The sequence below is a fragment of the Telmatherina bonti genome (assembly GCF_933228915.1).
Source record: "Telmatherina bonti genome assembly, chromosome: 2".
Taxonomy (NCBI): Eukaryota; Metazoa; Chordata; class Actinopteri; order Atheriniformes; family Telmatherinidae; genus Telmatherina; species Telmatherina bonti.
Genome location: NC_136620.1, coordinates 10,844,810 through 10,872,609, shown reverse-complemented (window position 1 = coordinate 10,872,609; position 27,800 = coordinate 10,844,810). Strand labels below are relative to the sequence as shown.

Sequence of the window (27,800 nt, the reverse complement as noted above, 5' to 3'; positions counted from 1 at the left end):
ATAATAGTTTTACTGTTAAAAAAAAAAAAAAAAAAGTAAACTTTTGACGTTTTATTACAAACGTGAATTTTCTTACATTATAATTAGAGATGGAACTTTAGCACATTAATTACGATTAATTGATTACAGAACAATTAACGGGTAGCTAAAATAAACGCATTTATTCGTGTCGTGTCGTGTCGTGTCGGTGGTTTGTCAGTCCACAATTTCAAGGTATCTCGTTTACAAGGATGCACACGATGGACATCCGTTACTAACTTAGCAACTTTAACGATATACTTAACCTTTTTATTACCTTTTTTGGTGGGTTTATTTAAATAAAAAGCAACTTTTTCGGTGATATTGGAGACTTTTGATGAGTAACGTGGAAGGGGTGAGGTCTACTGTTTATTAGCAGCTGCTGCCTAACCCCCTCCCCATCCAGAGGCACACAGACAGGTTTGGTCGCTGCAGTCAGAGCAGATGGTCACATCTGCAGTATGGTCAGTCTGAAGTGGACACTGATCGATCCAGCCTTGGTTTACTGTCAGATAATAATGCCTATAACTGAAGAGTGTGGATAAACTCATTTTAGGAGTTATATTTGCTGTAACATTTTGTAGACTCCTAACTCTTACATACTGTTCAGGTCTAATTAATTTTCCTAAAATGGCAAAAAAAAAAAAAAAAAAAAAAAAAAAAAAAAAAAACCAAAAGAACAAACAAACCAAAAAAAAAACAAAAAAAAAAACTCAAAATGAAAAAAAATAAGTTTTGCTGAAGTGCTCCAAATTTTTGGACATGTAGGCTTTTTAGAGGCATATTTGACCCGTATCTGTTTAGATGGATTTTAGATGTGCCAGCGTGGTTCGTATCAATGACAATGATTGTTTTAGGAAATTTTGAAATTGTGAAACATCACAGGTAAATTTTCCTTTTTTTTTTTTTTTTTTTTTTTTTTTAACCATGCCAAAGAGTTGGCTGGGCAGACTGTTCACATTAATGTGAGAACACAGAGACAGACCCACAGGAGTGGGCAACTCCGGTCCTTTAGGGCCACGGTCCTGCAGGTGTTAGGACTTTCCCTGCTGCAACACACTGAACTCATATCAGCAGACTTGTGCAGAGACTAAACATTGGGAAGCAGCATTTGGCATATATCCTTGGATTCTCTCCAGGTACCCTAGCTTCCTCCCACTATCCAGAGACACACATGCGAGGTTAACTGATCACTTTAACTGATCTCCAGGAATGAATCTGAGAGGTTGTTTGTCTCTGCGTTGGCCCTGCTATAAAGGAGAGATGTGTTGAGGGTGTACCCTGCTTCTCACCTGCTATTTGTTGGGATAGGCTCCAGCCCCTGGTGACCCTGAATTAGAGTAAGTAGTATAGAAAATGAATGAATTATTCTTTTACTTTATCTAGTTGCTTGTTTTAATTTGCTTAATGTTAGTATTTTATTATGATTTTATTATTATTTTTGCAGTGTGTTAATTTGTTTTTCTCTCTTTATAGTAATGTATGTACTGTCTACTGCTTCTTCTTCACCCTGCTGTCCTAATGAGCTAGTTAACATCTTTTTAAACTGTAGACATAAAGTCATGGATGGCAAAGAACTTTAACAAGGACAAAACAGGAGTTTTAATTATCAGTCCTGAAGACAAGAAATAGGTAATTTAACCAGATGACTTAATTTTTAAAGCCTCTCTAATGTGTGAGAAATCTGGGTATCCTTCTTGAATTACAGACGTATTTCATTCCACACATTAAAATGTCTGGAAGACAAGATTTTATCATCTTAAAAACATATCCAGAGTCTATCCATCATTTCCTGTAGATTAGATTATTGTAATGCCAGGCTATCTGTTCTTCTCAAAAAGAACCTGTTCACCCTACAAAAACGTCACACTCAGCAGCACAACTTCTGACAAAGACCAGAGGATGCAAACAAATTATGGCACTTTTAAAATCAGTGCTTTGACTCCCTGCATGTTTCAAAATTCATTTTTAGTGGTTTATAAGAGTCTCAACTTTCTTGGGCCTTCTTATTTATCTGACCTTCTTTTAAATTATGAACCCTCATGGACACTGAGGTCCTTTTAGGTCAGGGGTGGGCAACTCCAGTCCTCGAGGGGCGCAGTCCTACGCGTGTTGGGAGTTTCCCTGCTGCAACTCAGCTGCTGCAAATCAGTGGGTAATCAGCAGAGTAGTGCAGTTAGATGTCAAACTCTGCAGCAGTCTGCAAATTAAGTCTGATGTGAGTCAGCTGTGTTGCAGCAGGAAAACTCTCAACATTTGTAGGACTGCGGCCTTCGAGGACCAGAGTTGCCCACTCCTGTTTTAGCTGTTTCAGGTTTTAGGCCTCATTCATATATGACCTCTGACTGGAGAAAGACTGCTGATGTTTTTAAAAAGAAGATTAAACCTACGTTTTCAGCTTAGATTAGAGCTAACATTTTCCATAATATACAAATATGTGAAGAGAAATCGTGGGTATTATTATATTACTATGCTTTTCAACTCATTTATTTTATTGGGTGTAATTCCACAAATGACCTGTGCGGGGCAGTGACATATTTTCTTGCTGCTAAATTCACGAGAGAAGAAGTAGTGAACGCTACGGAAGCGTTTGCTTCTACATCCGAGTAACTTTTCCTCCTCATGCCGTTTCCAGCATGGCATCGAAAAACAAGCATCGCAAAAGATCTCAAGTGACGAATAAAGTGACATTTGCGTCTGAGGACAATGGGTTGTATCCAGAAGACAACGCTGGGGAGGACGAGGAAGATTCAGCAGATGATGGTGTGAACACAGTGAAGAGGAATGATGAAGAGTTCAGTCTGGATGAAGTTTTACGGCTCGGAGGAACTAAGGTACATTTAATTCTGGACAAGTTATTCTTTTTCTATGTGTTGTATTTTATTTTTCCTCTGTATGTACTCAGGTATTCAGGAAGTTTTTTTTCTAGTATAACGCAACGACTATTCTGTGACTGTAGACATTTCATAGTGTAGGGCTGTGACGAGATGCTTTTGTCGCGATTCGATTCCGATTTTTTTTTTGGTGCCGATTCGATTTAAATTGAAATTCTCACAATTCTCAGATACTGCTGATTTTTGTAGATTAAAAAACATCAAAAAATGTATAAAACTTTTTTTTACTTGTCATTTTTCTTTATTTCAATGAGGGGAAAAAAGAACCTAGTAGCCAGACCATCATTCTACTGATATAATGCCCAAGAAGACAAGTAAAAAGATCAATAAAAAAAAAACATGACAAACATTTTATAGTGCATTCATTTTATTTATTTGGAGAAAAAAATGTTTAAAAAAAAAAAAAAATTAAAATTGAAGAAAAAAATCCCGCTTTCTGATTTTTATTTTTCTCCGATTTTCCCACCCCTATTAAAGTTATTTGCTATTGCTTTTGACAGTAACGTTTTAATATATTATCCACCTTTATGATAGTTATGCAGTATGGTGCTGGGTAGTAATTTTACAGTTACATGCTACAGTGTAGTTTTTTTTGTTTTTTTTTTTAAATCATTGCAGTTTGCTTTCATACAAAATCAAAAGATTTCCAATGAAATGTGGTTTAAGTTTCTAAATAATAATAATAATGATAGTAATAATAATAAAATGAAGTGAATAAAGTAAACACGAGTAAAGTTTGAAGATGAAATTGTTGGTCAGACCTCAATTTAAACTAATGTTCTGCTTTGCCACCGTTTTGCATTAATCGCTCCCTGCCTGTAGGGTGACTACATCCTCCTCGCCAGCCTGGACGACTCCAATGAGCTTGTTGATGGAGGAAAGAAAGGAGCTATAGACGACCTAGAGGAGGGCGAGCTGGAGAGATTCATCACCAAACTGGGAATCCGAGCGTATGCTGATCAGCAGCTGGTCAGTGATGAGTTGGAGAGTAACACCGAGACTGTCAGTAAAGAGGCCAAACAAAAGAAAGAGGAAACACAGACGTCCAGTTCTCAGACCGAAGCTATAAAACCAGCAAAAAAGAAAACCGAAGCTGTTCAGGTATCGGCTAAGAAAAAAGCAAAGCAGACTGTGAATGTTTTTGAGTTTCAGCAGAGGCAGGTACTGCTGATCAAACCTGGGGGGAAGTGGTACGAACTGGAGTACACATTCGAAGGCGCATCGACACCACAGGATGCAGCTCTTGTTTCCCAGTATAAGATTCTCGCCCAGCGGCTGTTTGAGGCAGAAGTAACGCTCTTCAAAACCAAAAAGAACCTGCAGAAAGGAGCCAACTCTGCCTGGATGAAGACTGTTGTTTCTACTGGTGTGCTGGCAGACAGGATGGCTGCTATGACGGTTCTGATCCAGGACGCTCCTGTGCACATGCTGGAGCATGTGGAGAACCTGGTGTCCATGGTAAAGAAGAAAGGCAGCCGGAGGATAGGTCTTATGGCTTTAGACACCTTGCGAGAACTTCTACTGAACAATCTGCTGCCAGGCAACAGGAAGCTCCGCCCCTTTGCCCAACACCCGTTTGATGAGTTGGAGGACAAGGCCAGTGGCAACCGCGATGCTCGCGACCGTCGCCTCATCCTTTGGTACTACGAGCACCAATTAAAACACCAAGTGGCCGAATTTGCAACGGCTCTGGATTCAGTGGCTCATGACACGGTGGCAGCCACCAAGATGAAAGCGCTGACCACCGCACATGAACTGCTGTGCAACCGCCCGGAGCAGGAGAAGGCGCTGCTCATCCAGGTTGTTAACAAGCTGGGAGACCCCGAGTACAAGATGGCGGCAAAAACATCGTATTTGTTGGAGACGCTGTTGCACAAACATCCCAACATGAAAAGGGTGGTGTGCTGCGAAGTAGAGCGGCTCATGTTCCGGCCCAACATCAACCCGAAGGCGCAGTACTACGCCATCTGCTTCCTCAGCCAGGTCATGCTCAGTCATGATGAGGCCGACTTGGCTGCCAAGCTGATCACAATCTACTTCTCATTCTTCCACGCCTGCGTGAAGAAGAAGGACATTGAGTCGAAGATGCTAAGCGTCCTGCTATCAGGAGTGAACAGGGCGTATCCTTACGCCACCAGCGGAGACGAGAAGGTGAAGGAACAGCTGGACACGCTGTTCAGGGTGGTTCACTTGGTGAAGTTCAACACGGCTGTGCAGGCTCTAATGCTGCTGTTCCAGGTCATGGACTCTCAGCAGAGCATCTCGGACCGATACTACGCCACGCTATACAGGTAGAAACACCTCACCTGTTGGTTTGTTGCTTTTCTTTTGAGGAAGGGGGAAGAATATCTGCAGCTTCAAAAATTACAGCAAAATGTTGATCTTCTCTGCAGGAAGCTGCTGGACACTGGGCTGACATCATCCTCCAGACAGAACATGTTTCTCAACCTGCTGTATAAGTCTCTGAAGGCCGACGTTGTGGTGAGGCGGGCCAAAGCCTTCGTGAAGCGGCTGCTGCAGGTCAGCACCAAGCAGAGCGCCAGCTTCGTCTGTGGAGCTCTTTTCCTCGTGTCCGAGGTCATGAAGGCCAAACCAGGTCTCAAGACGCTGCTGCAGGAAGGAGGGGTGAGATTACGTCACTGGAGCATTATTTCTGCCATTGTTGCCAACTTGATATTACAATTATGATGCATTAATATCAAGATAAGGCAGGTTTATTTGTAGAGCACATTTAATGTACAAGACCATTCAAGGTGTTTTACATAAAAACATTAAAGGATTACAGCGAGGTGCAGAGAGTACTGACAACAAACAGAAACTGTTAAAAGATAGACATAAAATAAACAAACAGGGAAACAGCAGGGGTGTTTGAATAACTCTGTTACAGTACTTTTATCTAATAAAAAAGTTTTTAATACAGTTGAGTTTCAGCAGACCTGCAGTTTTCTGGGGGTTTGTTCCATATGTGAGGAGCATAAAAACCAAATGCTGACTCGGGGAACAGAAAGTAGACCTGTTCTTGATGACCTAAGAGATCTAATTGGTTCATAACAAACCAGAAGATCCTCAACGTAGTTTGGTCCGAAACCATTCAGTGCTTTATAAACTAACAGCCAGATTTGGAAGTCAGTTCTCTGACAGACAGGAAGCCAGTGTAAAGATCTGAGGACTGGCCTTTTGTGATCCACTTTCTTGGTCTCAGTGAATCCATCACTACACCGAGATTTCTGGTTCTTTCATTAGTTTTTAACGTAGCCGTCTGAAGCTGGTTGCTGACGTTTAGTCTTTTTGTTTTGGCTCAGAAGACTATTATTCCAGTTTTGTCTTCATTTAACTGAAGGAAGTTCTGGCACATCCGGTCTTTAATTCGATCGATGCATCTAAACAGGTTGGATCAGACTACAGTCTCCTGGTGAGATGGTTATGAAGATTTGTGTGTCATCTGTGTAACTATGGTAACATATTTAGTTGATTTTCGTAACTTGCTGTCGAACAGCAGCGGCCCCAGAATGGAGCTTGGGGCACGCCTCAGAATTGTAGTTACCTATAGACACAAAGTAGACCCTGACCTTTAGATAAGACACTGACCACTTGACTGCAGTGCCATCGAGTCCTACCCAGTCTCTCAGCCGGTCTAGTAAGACGTTATGGTTGTCTCTGTTGAATGCAGCACTGAGATCCGGTCGTATCAGGACTGAAGTGTTGCTGCTATCTGTGCTTAAGCAGATTGTCATTTTATAATTCCACTGTTTGTTATTTATCCTTTTCTTTTTAGCACATTATTTATTGTAAGTCCTTTTATATGTTGCTTGTGGTGATTGCTCTTGTTTGGGTGGCAGGGGCTCCAACACTGCAGCTTTACGGCTGTGGCGTGGATCCAGCCCTGCCTGCCTGCTTGGTGGTTGCGGTGGCGACGGTTCCTATGAATATGGAGGACTTGCTCCTGGTGTGGATGGATCCCTAAGATATTGTTTCCTCACATCAGTATCAAGTCAGATGTTTGTTAGGTAATTTTATAATCTGTCTTGTTTATTTGTTAGACCTACATTCAGTTAGACAGTAGTTAGGGAGTCATGTTATTAGGCGGGGGTTGCTGTCTTTCCTTGTGTGTGAAAGAACATGACTGTTTTCTTTTGTTTTTTTTATATGCTATGTTATCAATTTTTAATCTTCATATCTTGGTTTTTATCTTGTGAAGCTCTTTGTGTTGCCTCCAGCATAAAAAGTGCGTCATAAATAAAGTTTGATTTGATAAGACCTTAACTAGAGCAGTCTTGGTGCTGCCTGGTAGACATCAACATGGTTATTGTCAGAATGTTCTGCAACTGTAGAAAGACAACTTTTTCCATAATCTTACTGAGGAACAGGAGGCTGCTCATGAGGGACCAGTCTGTCCTTCTTTTTCAGCAGTGGCTTGATGAAGGCTGTTTTTAGGGCCTGAGGGATGACACCTGAAAGCAGAGACATGTTTACAGTCTGTAAAATGCTCTTAGGTTATACATCCTGAAAGATTCTTGAAAAGCCCTGTAGGCAGGGCATCAAGACAGCAAGTAGTGGTTTTCAGATGGCATTCAGTACAGCTGGTGTCAGTGTGCTAAGAGCATAATCTGTCCTGTTTCTGTTATCAGCAGGCTGAAGCTGATGACGAATGAACACAAGATTTGATACGTTTATTGAGTATTTTGGATGTATCTTGTTTCTGAGTATTTACAACCCTTTTATTGTTACATATTAAAACAGCAATAAAGGAAAGTACTCGCATATTGAGCCCCAAATTATCCTGGGAAGAGCCATGAGTACGGACATAGTTGTAGCCTGGACCCAGCTCATACCAGTTTGATGCTGTGTTGTTCAGGTTGTGGAGGGAGAGGGGGGTGGACGATGGGGCTGTGACAGTTGTGTCAGAGTACACTGAGGAATTGGTGGAGGGAGGCCAAATGGGATGTTTCTGTGGGATGCAGCTGCTTTTTGGGGGTAGGAAGGATTGAGAGGATGATTTGGAGGGAGTGTAATGAGTTAGGGTGGGGGGGCACCTAACTGGAAGCTTTTGGCGTTTCCAGTATCACATGGTCTTCAGACTGAGGTGGTGGTGTTTCAATATTTCAGCTTGTTTTAGTCTGATCCTTTTGTTTTGGTCTATCTTGTTTGTTGTCCTTGTCCAGGGGAACAGAATGTTCATACAGAAAATAAAACAGGTTTGAGGCGAGCAGGCTCATTCAATGCCTACGGTCCCAGAAGAAGGCCGACTTTTTGGACACCCCTGAATTGTCTTAAGCCTGTTCCATACTCCACGAGAACGAGAACTTTTTTTCTTGTTCTCAAGGCTCCGAGAAGAAAATGACGTCATTTTGTTCTTGCGGACGTGTTTGAGGACAGTTCTTGACACTCCGGGCTGGCAGAACTTTTTTCTTGCGGGGCTGCGAGAAGTATCGTGTGATTGGTCGGACATTGGAGGTGGGCGTCAACACAGAGAAAGCAAGAAGCGGAGTTGCTGCTTCCGTGTGTTTGCTGTTGCCGGCAAAATTGTTTTGATAAAACAGCTTATTGAGGTGGTGAGAAAGTACGAACATTTTTACATGTGGCATTAAAACACTCGGACCCAGCCGCGTGCACAACCCGCCCTGCCGCGGACGAAGCTGCTTGTTAAATATGAAACTAGAAACTCGGAGAGTGGAAACCTCCGCCAAGCACAATGTTTAAGAATCCTTTTAAAACATTCCTGGATCCAAACGGTGATCCTGATCACCACCAGAATTTAATCAGTTCTTCATTTTTACATTTGCAACAACTCTTGAATATTTATAAAATCCCTCCGTAACCTTTTAAGTTATCTTAAGCAAAAAGACGCCGGGGGAAAAAACCTCCTCGGCAGAGGTAACAACCGGGTTCATCGCGCATAAAAGCAGACATCTGCCCCCCGCAGTGATTCCTCCCCGCTGCAGACGTGCTTCTCGTGTAGTATGTATGAACCTGACGAACAAGACGTTTTTTCTTGTTCTTGCAGCCTCAAGAACAAGAACTCAGTTCTTGCGTCTCATGGAGTATGTAACAGGCTTTAGTGTTGTCCGCTGCAACTCAGACAACACTAAAACGCAAAATGTAACAAACTGTTGTGTAAATTTGTTTTCGTTGCTTGCGTGAGCTGCTTTAATCTGCTGACAGGGTTCAGATATTATCTAGATTGGTTAATCATGGTGTTGAATACTGCGACCGATTGTGAAATCAAGTGATCATGACTTTCCTGCTGTTTTACTTTTCCAGAAGGGTTTGCCTTTTTGAGATCCATAGTTGATCTTCCATCTACCATCCAGACATATATTTGGACAGAAACTAAACATGTTTTTATCCAAAATAAATCTGCTTACAGTTTCAGAGCCTTAGTGTAAGATTAAGTAAGGAAGTAAGGCCTGGGGATAAGTGTTGATGAGTGGGGAGGAAGAGTTTGCTGCTTAAATGGAGGGGAAAATGTTTGCTGGTGGAAAGAGGCATTACACGGGCAAAGACTCTGACTATTATTACTAATTTTGTCTGAAATAGTCACGAGTTTTGCACACGTTTCAAACTGTTGTCTGGAAAGTGTAACAAAAGTTAATTCTGCTTTAAACTGATGAAAAATTACCATGTAAACACTCGCTAATGCAAATTACTATTTGTAATTAAACTTAAACATTGTCAGCGTTACTTTGGCATGTAGCGCCCCCCCCGCCCCCGCTTTGATGCAAGGCAACGTCTCGCGTACATAAAGTGCAGTATTCACTTGAGCGCTAGAGACACTAATAACAAGAGCATGAAGACAAGATGAACACAATGCTGGAGAGTTTTGTTGGCAACTACCAGCGTTTTTACTTCTGTTCCTGTTGCACAGGGACAATCACTCGTACCTGGTTAGCAACAGATTTGTGGACTGTTGTTGACTTTAATGCCACAGAAGTACGACGGTGGATTGACCTTTTCACTAGTTTAGTCTTAGTGCTGATATACTGCCCCCTGGCTGTAACCTCCAGTATTGAATTTTTTGGCGACAGTTTACTTGTTTGCAGCAAGTGAATAAATCAAATCAAACTTTATTTCGATAGCACTTTTCATGTTTAAAAACAATACAAAGTGCTATACATAATAAACCCATTTACATTAAAATAGATAAAACACCCACACACACACACCCATAGTCCCCTTTCACCCACCCACAACCACCCTCACCCATGCCCTATTAGCCCTATAACTGTTAAAAGAAGATGAATGGCCAGATACGTTTGTACCAGATGTGCACCAGGTAAGGAAATGATATTCTCAGGGTGCATCTACACAAAGGGCTACCCCAACCACGACCACTCTGGCCATCACCGTGGGGGCCACCCGGGTCCGGGCAGACAGGACCCACAACACACAAACACAGCTGAACGCTGCCCCCTACAGAAGCATACGGAGCAAGTACTTTAAAACCTTTAAAAGGGCTCTATCACCAAACACTGATCTGAGTGGGTCATCCACTTGATCAGGGAGTGTAAACCCACCCGCCTGGCTAGTCACTTGGTTGCTCAGGCAACGATTGGAGCGGACCCACAGACTACAAAAACCAAAATGCACTGTAGGTTTTTTTGGTTTACCAATGTGTTTACCTGCTGTGTTCTCCCAGGTTGGGGAGGAGGAGGCGTTCAAAGACCTTGCTGAGGAGAATGAGGATGATGATGATGAAGAGCGTTTTGTGGATGCAGATAAAGTAGAGCAAGGAGTGCGTGCAGAGGAGGCCAAACCAACAGCATCATGGGTACATCATGAGAACCTGGAAGGTGTGGAGCTGCTCTGTTTGTCTTGTTTATTCCAGCTCAGCTACATGACTGAGGGAAAACAAAATGTTTTCATTTGGTAGATTTTAATATTTTAAACGGATTATTACACTTTTCTAAGATTTTTTTTTTTTCCCTGTTTATTACAGGAGGGAAGAGCTTGGAGACATACGACCCGCTGCACAGAAACCCGCTGTACTGCGGCGCTGATAACACAACTTTATGGGAGCTGCAGAAGGTGAAAAACCAAAAACAAACAACTAATAATAAAACATAAGTGTGTCTGCATCGATAAAGCTTTTTTATTTACATGTGATCTGGATTAGACAGTGTGGGCTGCTTATTAAGGTATAGAGTTGGTAACATTTTTCTTACAGAAAATCCAGATGCAGATAGAAGTTAGGTACTTTCTGAAGCCAGAATGAGGGAAAACCCAACGTGCTTCGTTAAACAAAAACAAATAAAATGCTAGAGTTAATTTAAAGAATGCAAATAGAAATTTGTTCTCTGAAACATTTTGGACTCATTTTCACTCGTGAGAAATGCTTTTCTCTGCAGCTTTCTCTGCACTATCATCCCTCTGTGTCACTCTTTGCAAAAACCATCCTGCAGGTAAAGTCCTCCACACACTCCGCCGGCTCTGTTCACATCGTGTCTCATTCGATTCCGTGGCAGATTACCAGCCTCTTAACTTTATGGTTTTGTCTCCACAGGGAGAGTCCATCCAGTACTCTGGTGACCCTCTGCAGGACTTCACCCTCATCAGGTTCTTGGATCGCTTCGTCTTCAGAAATCCCAAACAGCTGAAGGAAAAACGTAAGAAAGTACCACGGAGCATGTCTTTGTACTGGTTTTCAGTGTGAATACACAGCCCCTTCAAAATAAGAGTCACACTTTCTAATGTCTGGTTGGACCGCCTTTAGCTTTCATTACAGCTGCTTTGGTTTCAGTCAGCGTCTGCAGTGTCACAGCTCTTACATCCGTCCAGAGATGCATTCCTTTTTTCCCAAAGATCTTGTATTGATGCTGCTTATTGGAAATAATTTGACCCTTCTTATACAGGTTAACATCTTTTCTACAACATGATTTTTCTTTGGGCATGGTTAGAAGTTAGGATTAAATAACTTGTCAGCTGAAAATCTACAGTTATTTTCCTGCCGATTTGAAGAGGACTAAAGTCCTCTACAAGGAAAAATGTGCAGCACTGTGAGGCCGAACCTTTTAGTTTAAAAACTCTTTTAGGAAACCCAGAACTTGGTGAGTGTTAAAGGAAAAAATGAACTTTTAAAGCAGATTAAAAACATGATTGCTTCTTACATTCCAACATCATTAAGGCTGAGGTAGGTAATGTTGCTCATACATTTTCTTTTACTCCGGGTGAAGTGGTTCCTCATCCTGATAGTAGTCTATATATTATGTTATCATGAACAATAAGAAATATAGTTAGACCCCTCAGTTTACTGTAAATCTGTAAAAACTGACCAATCCAAATGTTCGGACCGAAAAGAAATGGTTCATTTCTAATATTTTGTAAGCTGCTTCGCCCTGCTCTCCTCCTCCCCCTCCAGCAGTGCATACCTGATAGCCACACCCTGCATATAAACAGCGTGTTAGGATGAAAATACAAAGTAGTGAAGAAGAAAGTCGGAAGGCAAACATGAGAAAATGCAGGAAGGATTTCCCGACCCGGCTCGGTTTATTTGCCTCCTCCTGCTAAACAGCCGAGAGAAAAAAATCGTTGGTGGAAAAAACTGCAAACTAGAAAAACCTCCTCCAAGGCCTTTAAAAAGTTCCTGGATCCAAAAGGTGATCCGGATCACCACCAAAATAAAATCAGTTTTTCCTTTTCACATTTCCAACAATTCCTGAAAATTTAATTGAAATCTGTCCATAACTTTTAGAGTTATCTTGAACACAAACAGGTGAACAGTTGTAAAAACATAACCTCCATGGCGGAGGCAAGAAAAAAGCCTCGGATCACGCAAGGAGCAAAACCAGAGGGGGAGGAGCCTCTTGGGCGCCACTTTCACATCTCCCCAACATTACCTACCCCAGCTTGAAGTTGTTTCAGCATTAAACTTTTTTCTTTTAATCAGAACACACAGACTCTGCAGCTATGAGACCAAGACAGAGGTTACCTGCCAACTCTTTACCAGGTGAGCTTTGGTTTAAAAAGAAAAAATCATGGTCCTGCTTTTCACTCGGTCATGAAACGAGACTTTTAACTGCATGTCGCTGTGTTCTGTCAGTGAACTGCGTGGAGTTTCTGTCCAAAGAGGAAAGTCAGATTCCAGTGGATGAAATCTTCTTCCACCGGTGAGTCAGAAACTGTAGTTCACACCTCACATGGTTCAGTTTCACATCTGCTGAGTTTCTTCTCAACACCGCTTTGCAGCTTTTTCAAGAAACGGCAGGAGGAGAAACAAAGTCGTCGGCCACGAGGAGACGGCGATGATGAGAGCGTGGAGGAAGTGGACGATGAAGAGTTTGAGAAAATTCTTGGTGAGTTCAGAAATATCAAAGCCAGACTGATAATTTAGCTTATTTTTTATCCAATACTTAATAAACTGTCCTGTAAACGTCACTAAAGCATAATTCATGGCTTAAATTAAAGATGGTAGCAGCGCTATTAAAATAATCATGTATGTACTGATGTTATTGTCTTCATGTTAAAAGAGAATTAGAGCTGCGAAGGCATACAGCATGAAGAAAGATGCTGTTAGATCCTGTCATTATGAAACAATGGCATTACAAATGTCATTTCATGTGTTTGTGTTGATCACGTCTGCATCGGGGGAGTTAGAGGGATAAAAACTGAAATTCTACTGCGGAGGGTAAGAATAGTAACTTAAGACAGACTACAGAGCTGTTGCCGTTTTCCTGTCACACACCCCCCTATCGATGGCTAATTCAGCATCCATCCTGCATCTTCCTACCTGACCTGTTGGCTCTCCACAGCCAGCACAAGATGATCTTACAATGGCTCTTGTTTTGTCTCTTTCTCTTTTAATCTTGTGCTTTTTTTTTTGCTGAATCAGCTTTGTGTGTTCAAAACAGCCAGTTCCTTATTGTAGGAGACATAGATGAGGAGGTGGTGCACGGTACATTAGTGTGTGTGTGGGGTGTGTGGCAGAGGTAGTTTGTGTGTGATTGGGCGTGTGCATGCATAGAGGTGTATAAAGGCGCATACTTACCTGGGAAGCAGATGAGAGTAAGGGTGGGGTAGTCGCCATAATTTTGTTGAACGATATCCACACATTCATTCATCATTTCTGTCAGTTTATCTCCCTGGTTAAAACAATCCATTTATCCATCTTGGTTGTTAGGACTGTGACAATATGCTTTTGTCCCGATTCGATTCTGATTTTTTTTTCTGGTGCCGATTCTATTTAAATTGCGATTCTCATAATTCTCCGATATTGGTGATTTTTGTAGATTAAAAACAAAAAGTGTGTGTGTGTGTGTGTGTGTGTGTGTGTGTAAAAAATTTTATTTTTTATTTTATTTTATTTTATTTTATTTTTTTTTTTTTTGCTTGTCATTTTTCATTTCTATTAGGGAAAAAAAACAACACAGTAGCCAGATCATCATTCTGCTGCTATATTGCTCAGGAAGACAAGTAAAAAAAAAAAAAAATCAATAAAAACAATTTTTTACAGTGCATTCATTTTATTTGTATTAAAAAAAAAAGATTTTAAAATTGTGAAGGAAAAAAATCCCGATTTCTGATTTTTTTAATTTTTTTTTATTCGATTTTCCCACCCATATTGGTTGTGCTGTTATAGCATGGGGAAATGGAATAAATGTATGTAAAACGCATCCCTGGATCTCAGCGTATCTTTCAGAGAACTTCCTCGCGCGTCACAATTAAGCTAACCTGAGGACCCGACCCAAACTCTCAGCGGCAAAGGTGGTTTAGAAGCCGCAATACTTATTATACCGTGAAGTGAGACGTCACGTAGCGTCCCGGATGTGTTTACTGTTGGTTTCTCAGCCCTGAGACGCTGCTGCCCAGGATGTAGGGCTCAGGACAGCCCTGTGTTGATGAAAGTAGCTTCTGATTTGTCTTTTTCAGAGACTTTCACCGCATCAGACTAGATCCTGCTGAAAAACTACAAAACTTAGTCTTGACTGAATTATAGTACAGAACTGTCATTCATTCATTGTCCAAACGGCTTAGTCCAATTCAGGGTGATAGAGAAGCACCCTGGACAGCTCACCGGTCCTTCACAGGGTCCCATAGAGACAAACAACCATTCACACTCTCACACACTCCTAGGCAGGGCCGGATTAAAAGTGGACAGGTCCCTGGGCCCAGACTGTCCCACAGGACCCCCTTCCCCAGAGCAACTTAGAAATGTTGTTTCAGTGTATCATTCACAATTTTCAAACATCTCTCAGTGCCCATAGAAACACACTAGACACTGTGGTGTTTCTATCTGGCTTTTGTAGAATTTTGTTTCATGTCCAAACTGCGGGTGTTTGGCCTATGTGGGCCCCACTAGTCTCCAAATGGGCCCCAAGTGGGCGTGGGCCCCTGGGTGGGAGGAAGCCGGAGAACCTGGAGAGAAGCCACACACACGGGGAGAACATGCAGACGCCACACAGAAAGACACCGTTTGAGCTGTTCTATCATGTTTATTCTATGGCTGACCGCGTTTGAGAAGTTGTAAACAAAAATAGAGGGGCTCCTCACCCATGTCTGCAGGGGGTAGATGGACATGCTTCCTACACTGCAGGACGTGGGACTGTTGCACATGTGTAAGATGATGATGCTGAAACGAGTTGTTGTGCAGCTCTAAAGGCCAACCTCCACACAAAAGGAAAAATGAGGATAAATTTTCTGAATGAATGCTGACTTTAGTCTAATTTTATGGTTACCAGATTCCTGTGAAGGAGACTCTTACTACACCAGCTTGGGCGTTGATGATCTGGACTTTGCAGGGTGAGTAAAGGATTGTTTATGATCACGTTAAATTGTCGACGTGGTCAGACGCCACTGTCCACTTCCTCCCTATGGGGGCTTAACTTAGTGCGTCCACTAGAGGGCAGTGCAGCGTTTACAGTACATCCAGCAGCTGCTCTGCTGACCTTCTGTCGTTTTGACCAGCCGAGGTAAAATCAGAGATGTTTGCAGACATTCACACAACGTCAAAGCTTTTCTGTCTTCTGCGCCTGATGGTTTCCGGTACTGCTCCGTTTGGCGTGTTTTTGTAGACAGAAAGCGTCTGTTAACGTATGCATGTATAGAGATCAGCCTCAAGCCTGTTTTTCTTACCTTTTACAGCCTGGTTGCTCGCTTTCTTTTTTATCATCAACTTGCCTGCAGTTTCACAAGCTTCTTTGCCTGTACACAACACTGAGTTCATCACAGCGAACGCAGATTATTCCCTTATCAAATTAAATACAGAAATTTTTCCACTTCTCTAAAAGGATTTGATTGAAATAATTTCCTCTGAGGCATAAGAGATGCAGATCCTTCCACCTGTCAGCAGGTTTAGTTGTTTCTTTTAATTCTTTCTCAGATTCAACGTCTGAATGAGCTTTTCTATGATGACCAGGTGAAAACTTTTATGTAGCTGTCATATAGACATCAGTTTGCCACAAAGTCTTCTGATAATGTTAAAGGAACAGCTAAAATAACTGATTTCATGTCTGTTATCAGCATTTCATCCTGCTATTTTTTAATCCGCTGCAAGTCGTTTATGTGACAAGCTGGTGTCAGAACGTGTCTGGGCCAACTTTGTGTTGGCTTGGTCCAACAGAACAATTAAAATAAAATAAATTCAGTTTAACGTAAACCAGGCAACCAGGCCACACTGAACACAATGACCAGCTGTCAAGTTCTGGATATTAAAATACGGGAAATTTTCTGGCAGCTGCCCAGAGGATCGTGGTTGAAGTAGGAGAGGCGTTGTTCCCGACACCTCTGACAGTTCTTTCTGTGTGGGGAAAGGAGGTTATAGCTGCTGTTTATTCTTCGCAGTGGCGGTGGGGTTTCTCTCCTCGTGTCGGTGTGTTTTCTCCCTATATGAAAATAAAAATACAGGACGACATCGGGAAACGGGTAAAATGCGGTGGTTTAGATATCCTTTATTTCAGACAAAATAACACAATTTAATCAACATGTTAAAAAAGTAGCAGTTATTATAGTCTGAAAAGGAGCAGGATGAAGTGATGCTTTTGTATTCTTGCAACTATAATCTTCCTTGTAGTTAAAATAATCCCTTAAATAATCAGTTTTCTTTTCTTTTTTTTTTAATGGAAAAGAAATAACTAAATGCAAAAAATGATAGACATTTACACATACATACTCGTGTGTGTGTGTGTGTGTGTGTGTGTGTGTGTGTGTGTGTGTGTGTGTGTGTGTACACACACACACATGTACATGGATGCACTCAGTTGCATCCCTGTTGCGTTTCAGCATTTGTCATCCAGCTCCAAATGTTGCAAAGAAAAGATCCCAGTTTTCACATCCAGCCTGCAGGTTCTTCTTCCTGCCTCGACACGTAGATACGCAGACGAACAGACAGTTCTTCTCCTGTGTTATTTTGTGTTCAAGGGGCTTAGCTATCCGTCGCCTGACACAGAAAACGGCGGTGCTGCTGGAAATGAGGGACAGAAAGACGACAAAGCAGAAGCTGCCTGATTTAAAAAAAAAAAAAATAAATAAAAAAATAAAAATCACCTGAAGAAGCAGAAGTTGAGAGCACTTTCTGGTTTTATTCTTCTTCTGGTGTTTTTGGACGGTTGTAAACAACTTTCTAGCGCTTCATTACCGCTACCAGCCGCTGTGAAAAAGTGAACTTTGAAATCTGCACAGCTAGCGGGTACGAGTAGAGGCAGCGTAAAATACTCATGGAAGTATAAAGGTGGTGACGTATGATGGCGTTTGAAACAAATTTATGTAGATAAGGGAGCATCAACGGGCCTTAAGAAGTTGCTTAAGTTTGCCTGAATCTCCTCCTCTTCATCGTTTTTTTTTATCTTTCATGCTTATCAGCAATGTGACGAGTAAAAAAGGTAAGAAAGCGGAGGGAGACTCTGACTCGGATGACTCGGATATGGACGACCTGGATGATGAGGTGTCTCTGGGTAGTATGGAGGAGGAAGACTTCGGAGATGAACTGGAAGAAGATGGAGGGACCTTCATGGATCCTGACAAAGGTGGAGAAGACGATGATGAAGGTAGGGACTGTCAGGAGAAACAGATGAATATTCACAGCTGGAGTCTGTCCTTGGTGCTGCTTTCAGATCATTTATAATTCTTTAAAATGCTGATTATTCTGTGTGTGTGTGTGTTGAGGGGCTGTTGGACGCGATGTGGAGGTCATTTTAAGTTATATGATTTATCTTCCTGTTTCTCTTTCAGTTCCAGAGCTGGAGGAGGAGGATGATGCTGCATTTGACGGTTAGCAAACATCTAAAACTCTTCACTGCAGTTTTAAAGTTACACTGGGGGTGTAGCTGTGTTTTTGTTTTTTTGTTTTTTTTTATAGTTTACCTGAAAGTCCTCAAAGTTTCCAGTGTGATGTGTAATTTACAGATATTCAGTTCAGGTTTTTTGCCTTTTGCAGTATTAAAGCAAACTGAGAAGCTGTAATAAGTAGATCAGTCGGAAGTGAACCGAACCTTTTTGTGTTCTTGTCAAGCTGTAAGAAACATTTTCACCTTTTCAGATTCAGATGATGATGGAATGGACATGCCTGACATAACTCCTCAGACCAAGAAGACGAAGAAGAGGAAAGCCATGGAGGAGCTGGATTTTTCTGGATCGCTAGGTTAGTTGTTTTCTTCTTCTTTGCTGCAGCTTTTTGGGAAATCGGGACGCAGCAGCTTCGTTAACTAGTGTCAAGGCAACAGTACTGAACTTTGAATGAAACAAAATTAAAAATACTTTATTAATCCCAAAGGGAAATTTATTATTATTAATAATAATAATAATCATCATCATCCTTTGGTGGATTTTCTAACGATGGCTACTTCATCCTGTTTGTGCCTGCGTGATGATCAGAGGCTTGCGTGTGATGCGCTCTAAAGCCAAACACGTGGCGCCTTCGGCTGGGAAACAAGTTGTGAAGTCCAGTTTTTTCAGCCTCTAGAATCTCCATGGTAACAAGCGCTCCAGGAACGTACATACTGTCGAGTACAGTGGGAAAGTGAGCGTTTTAGAGCCTGGAAGTTATGTAGTGTTGCTTTAATGCTGATGATTTTTTATAAGGTTCTAAAAAGGGGAAGATGAAGAAGAAGGGAAGGAAACCTGCATCTATGTTCGCCGCAGCAGAAGAGGTGAGTTTAAAGTTTGCATTTCTGCGTTCCAGCGTTTATCTGTGGTTTGGGAGCAACTCCGAACACCAGGGGGCGCTCCAGGCAAAGGCTTGAATTTAGCATAAATAAGTCCTTTTTTATTTTATTTTCTTTTGCTGAGGATGTGTAAATACTTTACCAGTTTCAACTGTGGAATTGGTTAAGATCTCAGACTTTTTACCAGTTTTAGACACCAGTTTAACCAGTAAATGACGAAATAATGCTTTGTGGAAGCACTGGGGAGCAGAAGTGTTTAAACATTCTGGAGAATATTAAACCTGCAAACAAAACATCGAGGAAATCTTTAAAGTTGTGTGAAGACTTAGTATGAGTTTTGTTTTTTCAGTTTGGCTCTCTGTTGGACGAGAACGCCGACTCCAAGCTTGACAGCATCGGGCTGAACGCCATGTCCAACACAGACAAAGCAGGTAAGAGAATAAACTTTGACTTATATTGCTGGTGGACGAAGCCTGAAGGAGACTTAACAGTTTGTCTCCGAACATCTTTTTAGTTTTGCTTCTCAACGTTAAAATAAACATGTACATGTGAGAAATTTAGGGAGAAGGTCTTTTAGTTACTAAAATAGCCAATAATTCTATTTTAATACATTCATAATTAACATTAATGTTGTCTTCAGGAAAGACAGATATTCCCATCTAACTGCTGATTTTATACATCCACATGATTGGACACACAGCGCCTGGAAAAATGAGGTTGCACGTTAAAACAACTCAGGAGGTACAGAAAGTGGAGTGTGTGAAGAAATAAAGAATTTCATCAGACTTTAGCTCTTTGGGAGCTATGATTATGCAAACCTCCAAAATATTTGAAAAATAAAAAAACTGCATTGAAACTTGGAGTAAATAAAAAAGGCAACAAGGTTTTTCTTGTGTTTGCTGGATACCAGCCTGATTTAATGACTTCTCCACACAGAGAAAACCACAACGGTCAGTCAGACTGCTACTTGCGTGTGTTCCAACCAAACCTGAACAGATGTAAAGGTTACGGGAACTTTGTTTGATCAAGCAGAGTTTAAGGCTCCCTTCTGGTTAGAAATTTCATATTTTACAGATGTAAAATAACTAGAGAATTATATTGTAGCCAGACAGCTTCCAGGTTGTATCAATAAATATCTAAACTGATCGTGTTTCTAGTCAAAGGAAAAGTTGGATAGTTTTTGGAGTTGTGTAGTTTGACCGCTCTACATCAACATTTAACACAGAGGCAGAAACGTTCAGTGCTGGTCTGATCATTATTTCTGGGGATAATTTGTGAAAAGGGGAAATAATTTAGTTTTGTTTTTTCCTGATTCAGCCAGACGTTTCGCTGAGTAGAAAAGCTCTTCCTCGATCTGAAGGAATTCCAGTCGGTTTGGAGTTATGATGCTCATTTAAACAAAGCTACACTTTAACTGGGCATCCAAACTACTTATCAGTAGGGTTGTGCAATAAGAACGATAATTGTTTAGTTTATGTGCACATCATTGTCAAACATATCAATCATGTGCCATTCTCTGAGAACAGCTCCTGTTGGTACATTTTTCTCCAGTGATATTGACTTTGCACAACCCCACTTATCAGTATTTTTGTGAAGATCTTGTATTCCAGCAATAAAAACTTTCACCGTAAGAACAAAAAGGCTTTATCAAACTGCCTGAAAGAGAAGAAGCCTACTTTCCATCATCTCATTGGCTGCCAGCATGGTCGTAGCGGAGAGCTCCGTACTGCCAGTGCTTCGGGCTCGTCTTTCAGAAACAGAATATTTAGTTCTGGGGGGTACAGATAGGGCGGGCCCATTTGGCCGGGTGCGTGTGTTGGGGCATCTTCGGGGGGGGATGCACTCTGAGCTTGTATTTGTAGTACATTTTGACACACACACCCCAGCCCAATTTTCCATATCTGAAAACCGCAGAAGACGTCTTTTGACATCTTTTCTTTGGCAGTGGACGATGAGTTAATGATCCATTTCCCACATGGTTTAAAGCCACTGATCTCCGCTTCCCTTTCTGTCTCCTGAAGCCGTGAAGCAGCTCAAGTGGGAGGCTCAGCGAGACGACTGGATCCACGGGCGCGACGCCAAAACCATGCGCAGGAAGAAGACCATGTTCAACAAGAAGTTTGGCCGCGGCAGGACATTCGGGAAGAAGAAGTAGAAGCTGCTGCTGAGTGTGTCCAACTTTAGACGGACACACTCAGTCCTGTTTTGCCGACCAGGCTTTGTTGTCTCCCTCTCGGATACCGTAGATCCCTGCCCACTCATTGGACTGGTAGTAAACTGGGAAGACAAAGCAGAACATGGTTCTCAGATGTATAATGACATATAAAATATTGATGGCATTGTTTTCATGGTGCCATGTTGGGATTGACCAACTACAATATCCAATAAATTTATATGATCAGCATCTTTGTTATGAAACTTACAAATAAAATTCCAGTTATTATTTTCTGATTTATTACTTTTTATTTTCCTTACAAATATTTGTGGTTTGTCTGACTTAAACATTTAAATATATATTTTCAGGTAACAGGATTGGTTGGTTCACTGACCTCCAATGCTATGGAATCAGATTTGTTTCAGTCACAAATCATTTTTGTGTCACTCAAAAACTCACCGGCCAATCAGAATGCACCCCTGAAAGAGCCCGCCCATGAAAGGTTTGTGTCAGAAATTAAACCAAACAATTGTGAATCAAAACCAAAGACTGTGAAGCGCAACCAAAATAGCAAAAAAAAGAGGAAGAGGAAAATGCTAACAAAACTAATCAATTTAACCGAATAAAAGCCCAATAGTTTTAATGATGATTTTTGATTTTGAGAATTTATTTTACTTAAATTTGAGAAAGTTTTGGTTTGAATTGTTTTTTGCTTGAGTTTTAAAAAGTTTTGCTTGGAGATTCTGAAACAAATCTGGTTCCATACAATGCAGGTTAAAGTTGCATCACACAAACATGTAAACATGATTACAGAAAGCAATGTAAAGCTCATTTAAACTGGAGTTTAAATCTGTTTTGTGGTCAGTCTAATAAACTCCTAAAATCATTAGGAAATGATGGACTCTGTTCTGCAGACTGAGATGAGGGACCATCTATCTTATTCCAAACCCTGCATCTGATAGTGTGGGGTTAAACTGGCGCCACCAGGACTGAAAGCTGTATACAAGTGCTACACCAGTATCTGCTCCCATTCAGACAGCCTCCTTGTCATGGGAGGCTTTGCATAGTTCAACAAGACTGCTAAACCATATATTGCATAACTATCCGACTGACGCTGGCTCTGCTCGTGTCTCTGTTGGGACACCTTGAGCCTCCGTCCCAAAAGCCCAGAGCTCCCCAAGCATCTGGCCCTGCTTCAAATCCCAGCTCGGGCCCCCGCTGCTGCACCTCATTCTGACTCCTTTCTCGTCATTAAAGGCCCAAATTCGTTGAAAGAACAACCAGCCATGTCACGGCATTCTCGTTTTATACAACCTACAGCAAACAGTGTCATCTTAACAAAGAGACAGATTTCAGTTTTTCTGCTTTGTTTTTGTTTGGCATCGCCAAAGGTGGCAATTCCTGGTCCAGAAAGTAGGAGTCCTGTCCGGCAGCTGTTCCGACCAGTTTCCTAACAAGCTGAATTTAATGAGCAGAGTTTATCTGCCAGTTAAATGAGCGTGTTAGTGAAAACACCTGTTCTAAATGTACAGGTAGATCCATAAACATGGCAGGACTTTTAGTTTCTGGACCAGGAATTGACACCTCTTGGCATCGCCTCAGCGAGTACAGCAGCGTGCAGGAGGAGGTCCTGAACTCAGTGACAAGCTGCTCCCTGGTACGCTGCTGCTGCTGGAGGTATACTGCCTTGGGATTCAGTGGGTCACCTACTCTGCTCCCCTGCAGGTTTTAGTGTTGCCCTGCTCCAACACACCTGCCTCATATCAATGACTCATTACCAGGCAGGTGCAGAAGATGACAAAAAGTGGTTGGAGAAGCTTTTCATTTGAAGTGTGTTGAACCAGGGAGACACTGAAACCTGCAGAGACCACAGTCTACATCGTGCTTTCTTTGGCTCTGAACTCTGTTTTTAGCAGCATGGGTGCTACACGTCAACCATGCGTCATGTTTGGGATTGACGAGAGATTAACAGGTTTATTTATTTAAAACACTATCATTAAGTTCTGCAAGGCCACATTATTTTTCCACTCATGTAACCCCTGGAGTGTCCCAGCATACCTACATTCAAGATGGGTATAAATTTAAAGCCACAACGTTATAACATTTTATCTTGAATGGTTGTTTACCTTCCAGAATGGATGGAAACTTCTTGTTCATGGTGCTCCTGAAGTCTGTAGATGGAGGGAATAAACATGTTTTATTTAGATACACTGCACTGATCCAAACAACACACCGGTCTGCTGAATGTTTCACACCTTGACTATTATTCATCTTGTGAAACAGTGCGTACGCGCCGAAGACCCCCAGCAGCTCCAGAGCAACTACTCCCTTCAATAGTTTCTTGGCCAGAGGCTCCAGAGGTTTGGGAGGCATCTGAAGGAGAGAAATAAGGACAGAAACTGCATCATAAACTGTAGGTTTCTCTCTATAAGGCAGGGGTGGGAAACTCCGGTTGTCGAGAGCCACAGTCCTGCAAGTGTTAGGAGTTTCCCTGCTGCAACACACATCAGACTTAATTAGCAGACTTGTGCAGAGCTTGACATCGAACCACTCTGCTAATTAATGGGCGGGGGGGAGGCTTAGCTGTGGATCCCCTGCCCATCTTTTCACACTTTTTCCCCATCTCTTCCCTCCCTCTCTCTTTTGGTTCCTGAGTGTCCATCAGCATCACATCCTCGCATTTTGTCGCTATGTATTTCACATGTACAGGTTTTGAGCATCGTGTGGGGTTACGAGAGTGGTTTGTGTGTGTGTGTGTGTGTGTGTGTGTGTTTGTATGGATGGATGATTTATGATGACTATTACATGTATTACATATGTTATTTATTTTTATTTTGTTCTTTTGTTATTTATCTATTTACTTCCTTTGTTTCTTCCTGTTTGTAAATTTCCTTTTTTTTTTGTAGACGCTGCTGCTCTTGTTTTGTGTTACTTTTATTTAGAGGACCCCCTTGAAAACGACATGGTGCATCTCAAGGGGTTATTCCTCTGTCAATAAATAAATGTTAAATAATTAGAGTAAAATATGTTGCACCAGGGAAACCCTTAACACTTGCAGGACTGCAGCCCTCGAGGACCAGAGTTGTCCACCTCTGCTAAAGGGACATTCAAGAGTCTCACCTGAAAACATAAAGAAAAATTTCAGTTTAGAGCTAAAAAAGTAAGGAAATGTGTGTGTGATCAATTATTTCTTCATTGCTTCTTTATTCCACATTAAGGATGTTTGCAGCTTAATCAACTCTGCTGCTCATCATAGAAATGCATTTTCCTTCAAATGTGGCAATTTTTAAAAAGGAAATAAACAGGTTTTTAGGTGGTATAAGATTTATAACCAAGAAGCATTTTTACAACAAAGAAATAATCCAAACATTTTTCTTTTTGTGCATAAATTAATTATCGGTAAAACAAAGTGTCCGTTTTCCATTTAACCTCCATTTTCACTAACATAAACTCTCAAACACCGATATAAAATTATCTGGACGTGTAAAAGACACATTTTATCCTAATTTTGTTGGCATGAGGTTTTCCATGGGTTTTCCACACACGATTTCCCAGAATGCACCTCTGCATGACCTGATAAACATGTTACACACATGTAACATTACGTTTATCCTCCACTTTACGTCCTCTCATTTCAATTAACTTACATTTAAATTCGCACTTCAGCAAACAAAGTGTCTCCTGAAACAAAATTTCAAGCTGTAAAGGTTGAAGGTTTAAATGACGAGAGACAACCAGAAGCTGGACAAACGGCTAACAGACGTCGCTTCCTGATAAGCAACGCGCATGCGCAATTTTTTTTCCTTTTTTTTTATAACAAAACTTTATTGGCAATTGGCCATTACAAGATATGAATGCAGTACAGACTGAACAGGGTTAATGATAGGGGGCCAGAGAGTATGGAGTACAAAAGAATACATGCTTTTCAGTAGATGTTGAATAGCAGACATAAATAAGTGGTTTTAACAGCTTTCTTATTTTTAAAATGTTTTTTTGTTGTGAGGTATTGTTTGAGATTAAAAAAGGGTGTTTTTTTTTAGAATTTGCATTTATGGATATGGGATTTTGCCAGCAATAAAATTAGATTGATTATAAAAAAGGGATCTGATTTGGCAGGGTTAAAGCAAAAAAAGCCAAACAATACATCTTCATATACAAGAGTGAAGTCAAAATCAGTTTTTTGGGAAATAAATACATTTTGCCAGAATACATAGGATAAGTTACAGGACCAGAATAGATGATGCATGTCTTCATTAGAGTGATCACAAAATGAGCAGGTGACTACAATATCCTTTCTGTATCTGCGCAAAAACAGTTTACAAGGATAAAAACGATTAATGATTTTCATTGAGATTTCCTTGACTTTGTTCACAATAAAATACTTAGAAGGAAGACGCCAGATAATTTTCCAGGTGAGATTTGGAGCCAGGTTATTCCAGTAAGACACAACATTTGGAACAGAGATTTTATCTGTCTGGAATAAATTGCATATGTCATGATTGTTATTTTTCTTTTTAGAGGAAAAACAAATTTGACCTGTATTGGTGTTGATAGGATCCCAGTTGGTGGCAGTGGTTACAGCAGCGGCAGAACTTCTGAGAAGCATGGCACCAGATGGGATGTCATGAAAGACAAGAGCATATTCTCTTGGTGGTATTGGGATGCTGTAGGTGTCTAAAAGTTCTGGGTATGACATCAGAACACCACTGGGATTGACTAGCTGTTTAACTAACAGGATTCCATGCTTAAACCAGTTTTCCATGAATAATGATTTGTGTTTATACAAGATGTCTTTATTGTTCCAAATGAAGTCTTGATGGGGGGAGAAGTTGTCTCTATACGGCAGTGTTTCTCAATTCCGGTCCTCAGGCCCCCGTGCCCTGCATGTTTTAGACATGATCCTCCTCCAAAGCAACTGAGTCATATTATTGAACTTCCTTATCAAGTTCTTTGCAGCCTGTTAACGAGCCCTTTGTTTCATTAAGGTGTGTTGAAATAGCGTTGCCTATAAAACATGGGGGGCAGGGTGCCCTGAGGACCGGAATTGAGAAACACTGCTGTACGGTGAGTGTAGATGTATAATACCTAGATTCTGGTCATCCTTTGGTATAATTTGATTGGTATCAACATAGACATCATATATACGTAGACGTCTCATTTAGCGCTGGAGAGTGAAGCATCCTCGTCGCCATATTGAATGGGTCTCCGCTTTCAAGTCAATATAGTTTCCCCACATACCTGTTTTCTATGGAACAACGCGTATATATTTCACACAAAACACTTTTCTACATAAATGGTTGCTAAATAATGTTAACACAGTGAATAATCTACTAAATGTAAATGATAAATTTTACTGCTATGAGGTGTTTATGGATAAATATGATATTGATGTTTCACAAGGAGAGTTTTACATGGTTTACATTACCGTCGCCAAGGAGGTTATGTTTTTACCAGCTTTATCTGTTTGTGTTTAAGATAACTAAAGTTATGAACAGATTTTCATGAAGTTTTCAGGAATTGTTGGAAATGCGAAAAGGAAGAACTCATTTAATTTTGGTGGTGATCTGGATCACCGTTTGGATCCAGGAACCTTTTGAAGGCTTTGGCGGAGGTTTGCGCTCTTCAAGTGTTTTTCTGGGTAACTTTTGAATTGCAGTTTTGATACAATACTTTATTTTCAGACTTTGTACAACTGTATCTCTATATTGATAAATTAATAAATGTAAATAAAAGAGTCAACTGGGCATTTCTTTCAGGCTGATGGATTCTGCCTGAACAGGTCAGGAGTGAGACTGTTTGCCTCAAATCTGTTTTTATTTTCTGAATGAACATTTTGTTCCCTTGGACAAGGATAACAGACAGGAAAGACCAAAACAACAGGATCAGCCCCCACCCCCCTTCCAAACTGGAAGTACTCTTCTTTGGAAGACCAGAGAGCAGAACAGTATCTCTGAATGGGCAAGAGAGAGAAAAGGACGGACTCTGGCGATGTTTTTAAGATGATCCAGCTTTGTGACATTTCTGATGTGTGGAATAAAATTCAGCTCAGAGTCAAATAAAACACCTAGATTTCTCACACACTGAGAGGGATGGAAACCTCGCAGTCTGTGTGAATTGATCTCTCTCTTGTCTTCAGGACTGATAATTAAAACCTCAGTTTTGTCCTGGTTGAGCTGTAAGAAATTCTCTGCCATCCATGACTTAATATCTAAAATACAATTTAAAAGGTTGTTAATCGGGAGACATGGCGATGTAAAGCTGCATATCATCAGCATAGCTGTGAAAAGCAACAACGTGTCTCCTGATGTCGTCCCCAAGGGGCAACAGGTTCAGGTTAAAAAGTATTGGGCCTAAAATTGATCCTTGGGGAACCCCATCCTGGATTTTGTAGGTTCCTGAGGAGCATGTATCCAAACTTACCAAAAATCTTTGATCTGTGAGATAGGAGTCAAACCATTTAAAAGCAGTTCCTGAGATGCCCACCAGACTTCTGAGTCTGGTTAATAAGATCTGGTGGTCTACTGTGTCGAAGGCGGCACTAAGATCCAGCAGAACCAGGACAAAAAGTTTCTGTGAGTCCAAAGTACATCTTATGTCATTAACTATTTTTAAAAGAGCAGTCTCGGTGCTGTGGTTCATCCT

The 27,800-nt window shown here is 41.1% G+C and overlaps 2 protein-coding genes across 2 annotated transcripts; one reads left to right on the top strand and one right to left on the bottom strand.

Annotated features, from left to right (window-relative positions):
- Window positions 1-2,634: 2,634 nt before the first annotated feature.
- Window positions 2,635-21,158, top strand: cebpz (CCAAT enhancer binding protein zeta; the record flags this gene model as incomplete). The annotated part of the gene is made up of 17 exons (XM_079260146.1): window positions 2,635-2,852; window positions 3,735-5,203; window positions 5,306-5,537; window positions 10,549-10,702; window positions 10,849-10,937; window positions 11,258-11,311; window positions 11,413-11,515; window positions 12,796-12,855; window positions 12,949-13,015; window positions 13,095-13,201; window positions 15,584-15,644; window positions 17,703-17,887; window positions 18,072-18,110; window positions 18,379-18,480; window positions 18,921-18,988; window positions 19,353-19,434; window positions 21,025-21,158. The coding sequence occupies exons 1-17, from the start codon at window positions 2,655-2,657 to the stop codon at window positions 21,156-21,158; spliced, it is 3,204 nt and encodes a 1,067-aa protein (XP_079116272.1). The 5' UTR covers window positions 2,635-2,654.
- Window positions 21,144-24,925, bottom strand: LOC306771098 (protein CEBPZOS-like). The gene is made up of 4 exons (XM_079260158.1): window positions 24,806-24,925; window positions 23,414-23,531; window positions 23,285-23,329; window positions 21,144-21,280 (listed from the first exon to the last, which is right to left on the bottom strand). The coding sequence occupies exons 2-4, from the start codon at window positions 23,529-23,531 to the stop codon at window positions 21,198-21,200; spliced, it is 246 nt and encodes an 81-aa protein (XP_079116284.1). The 5' UTR covers window positions 24,806-24,925; the 3' UTR covers window positions 21,144-21,197.
- Window positions 24,926-27,800: the final 2,875 nt, after the last annotated feature.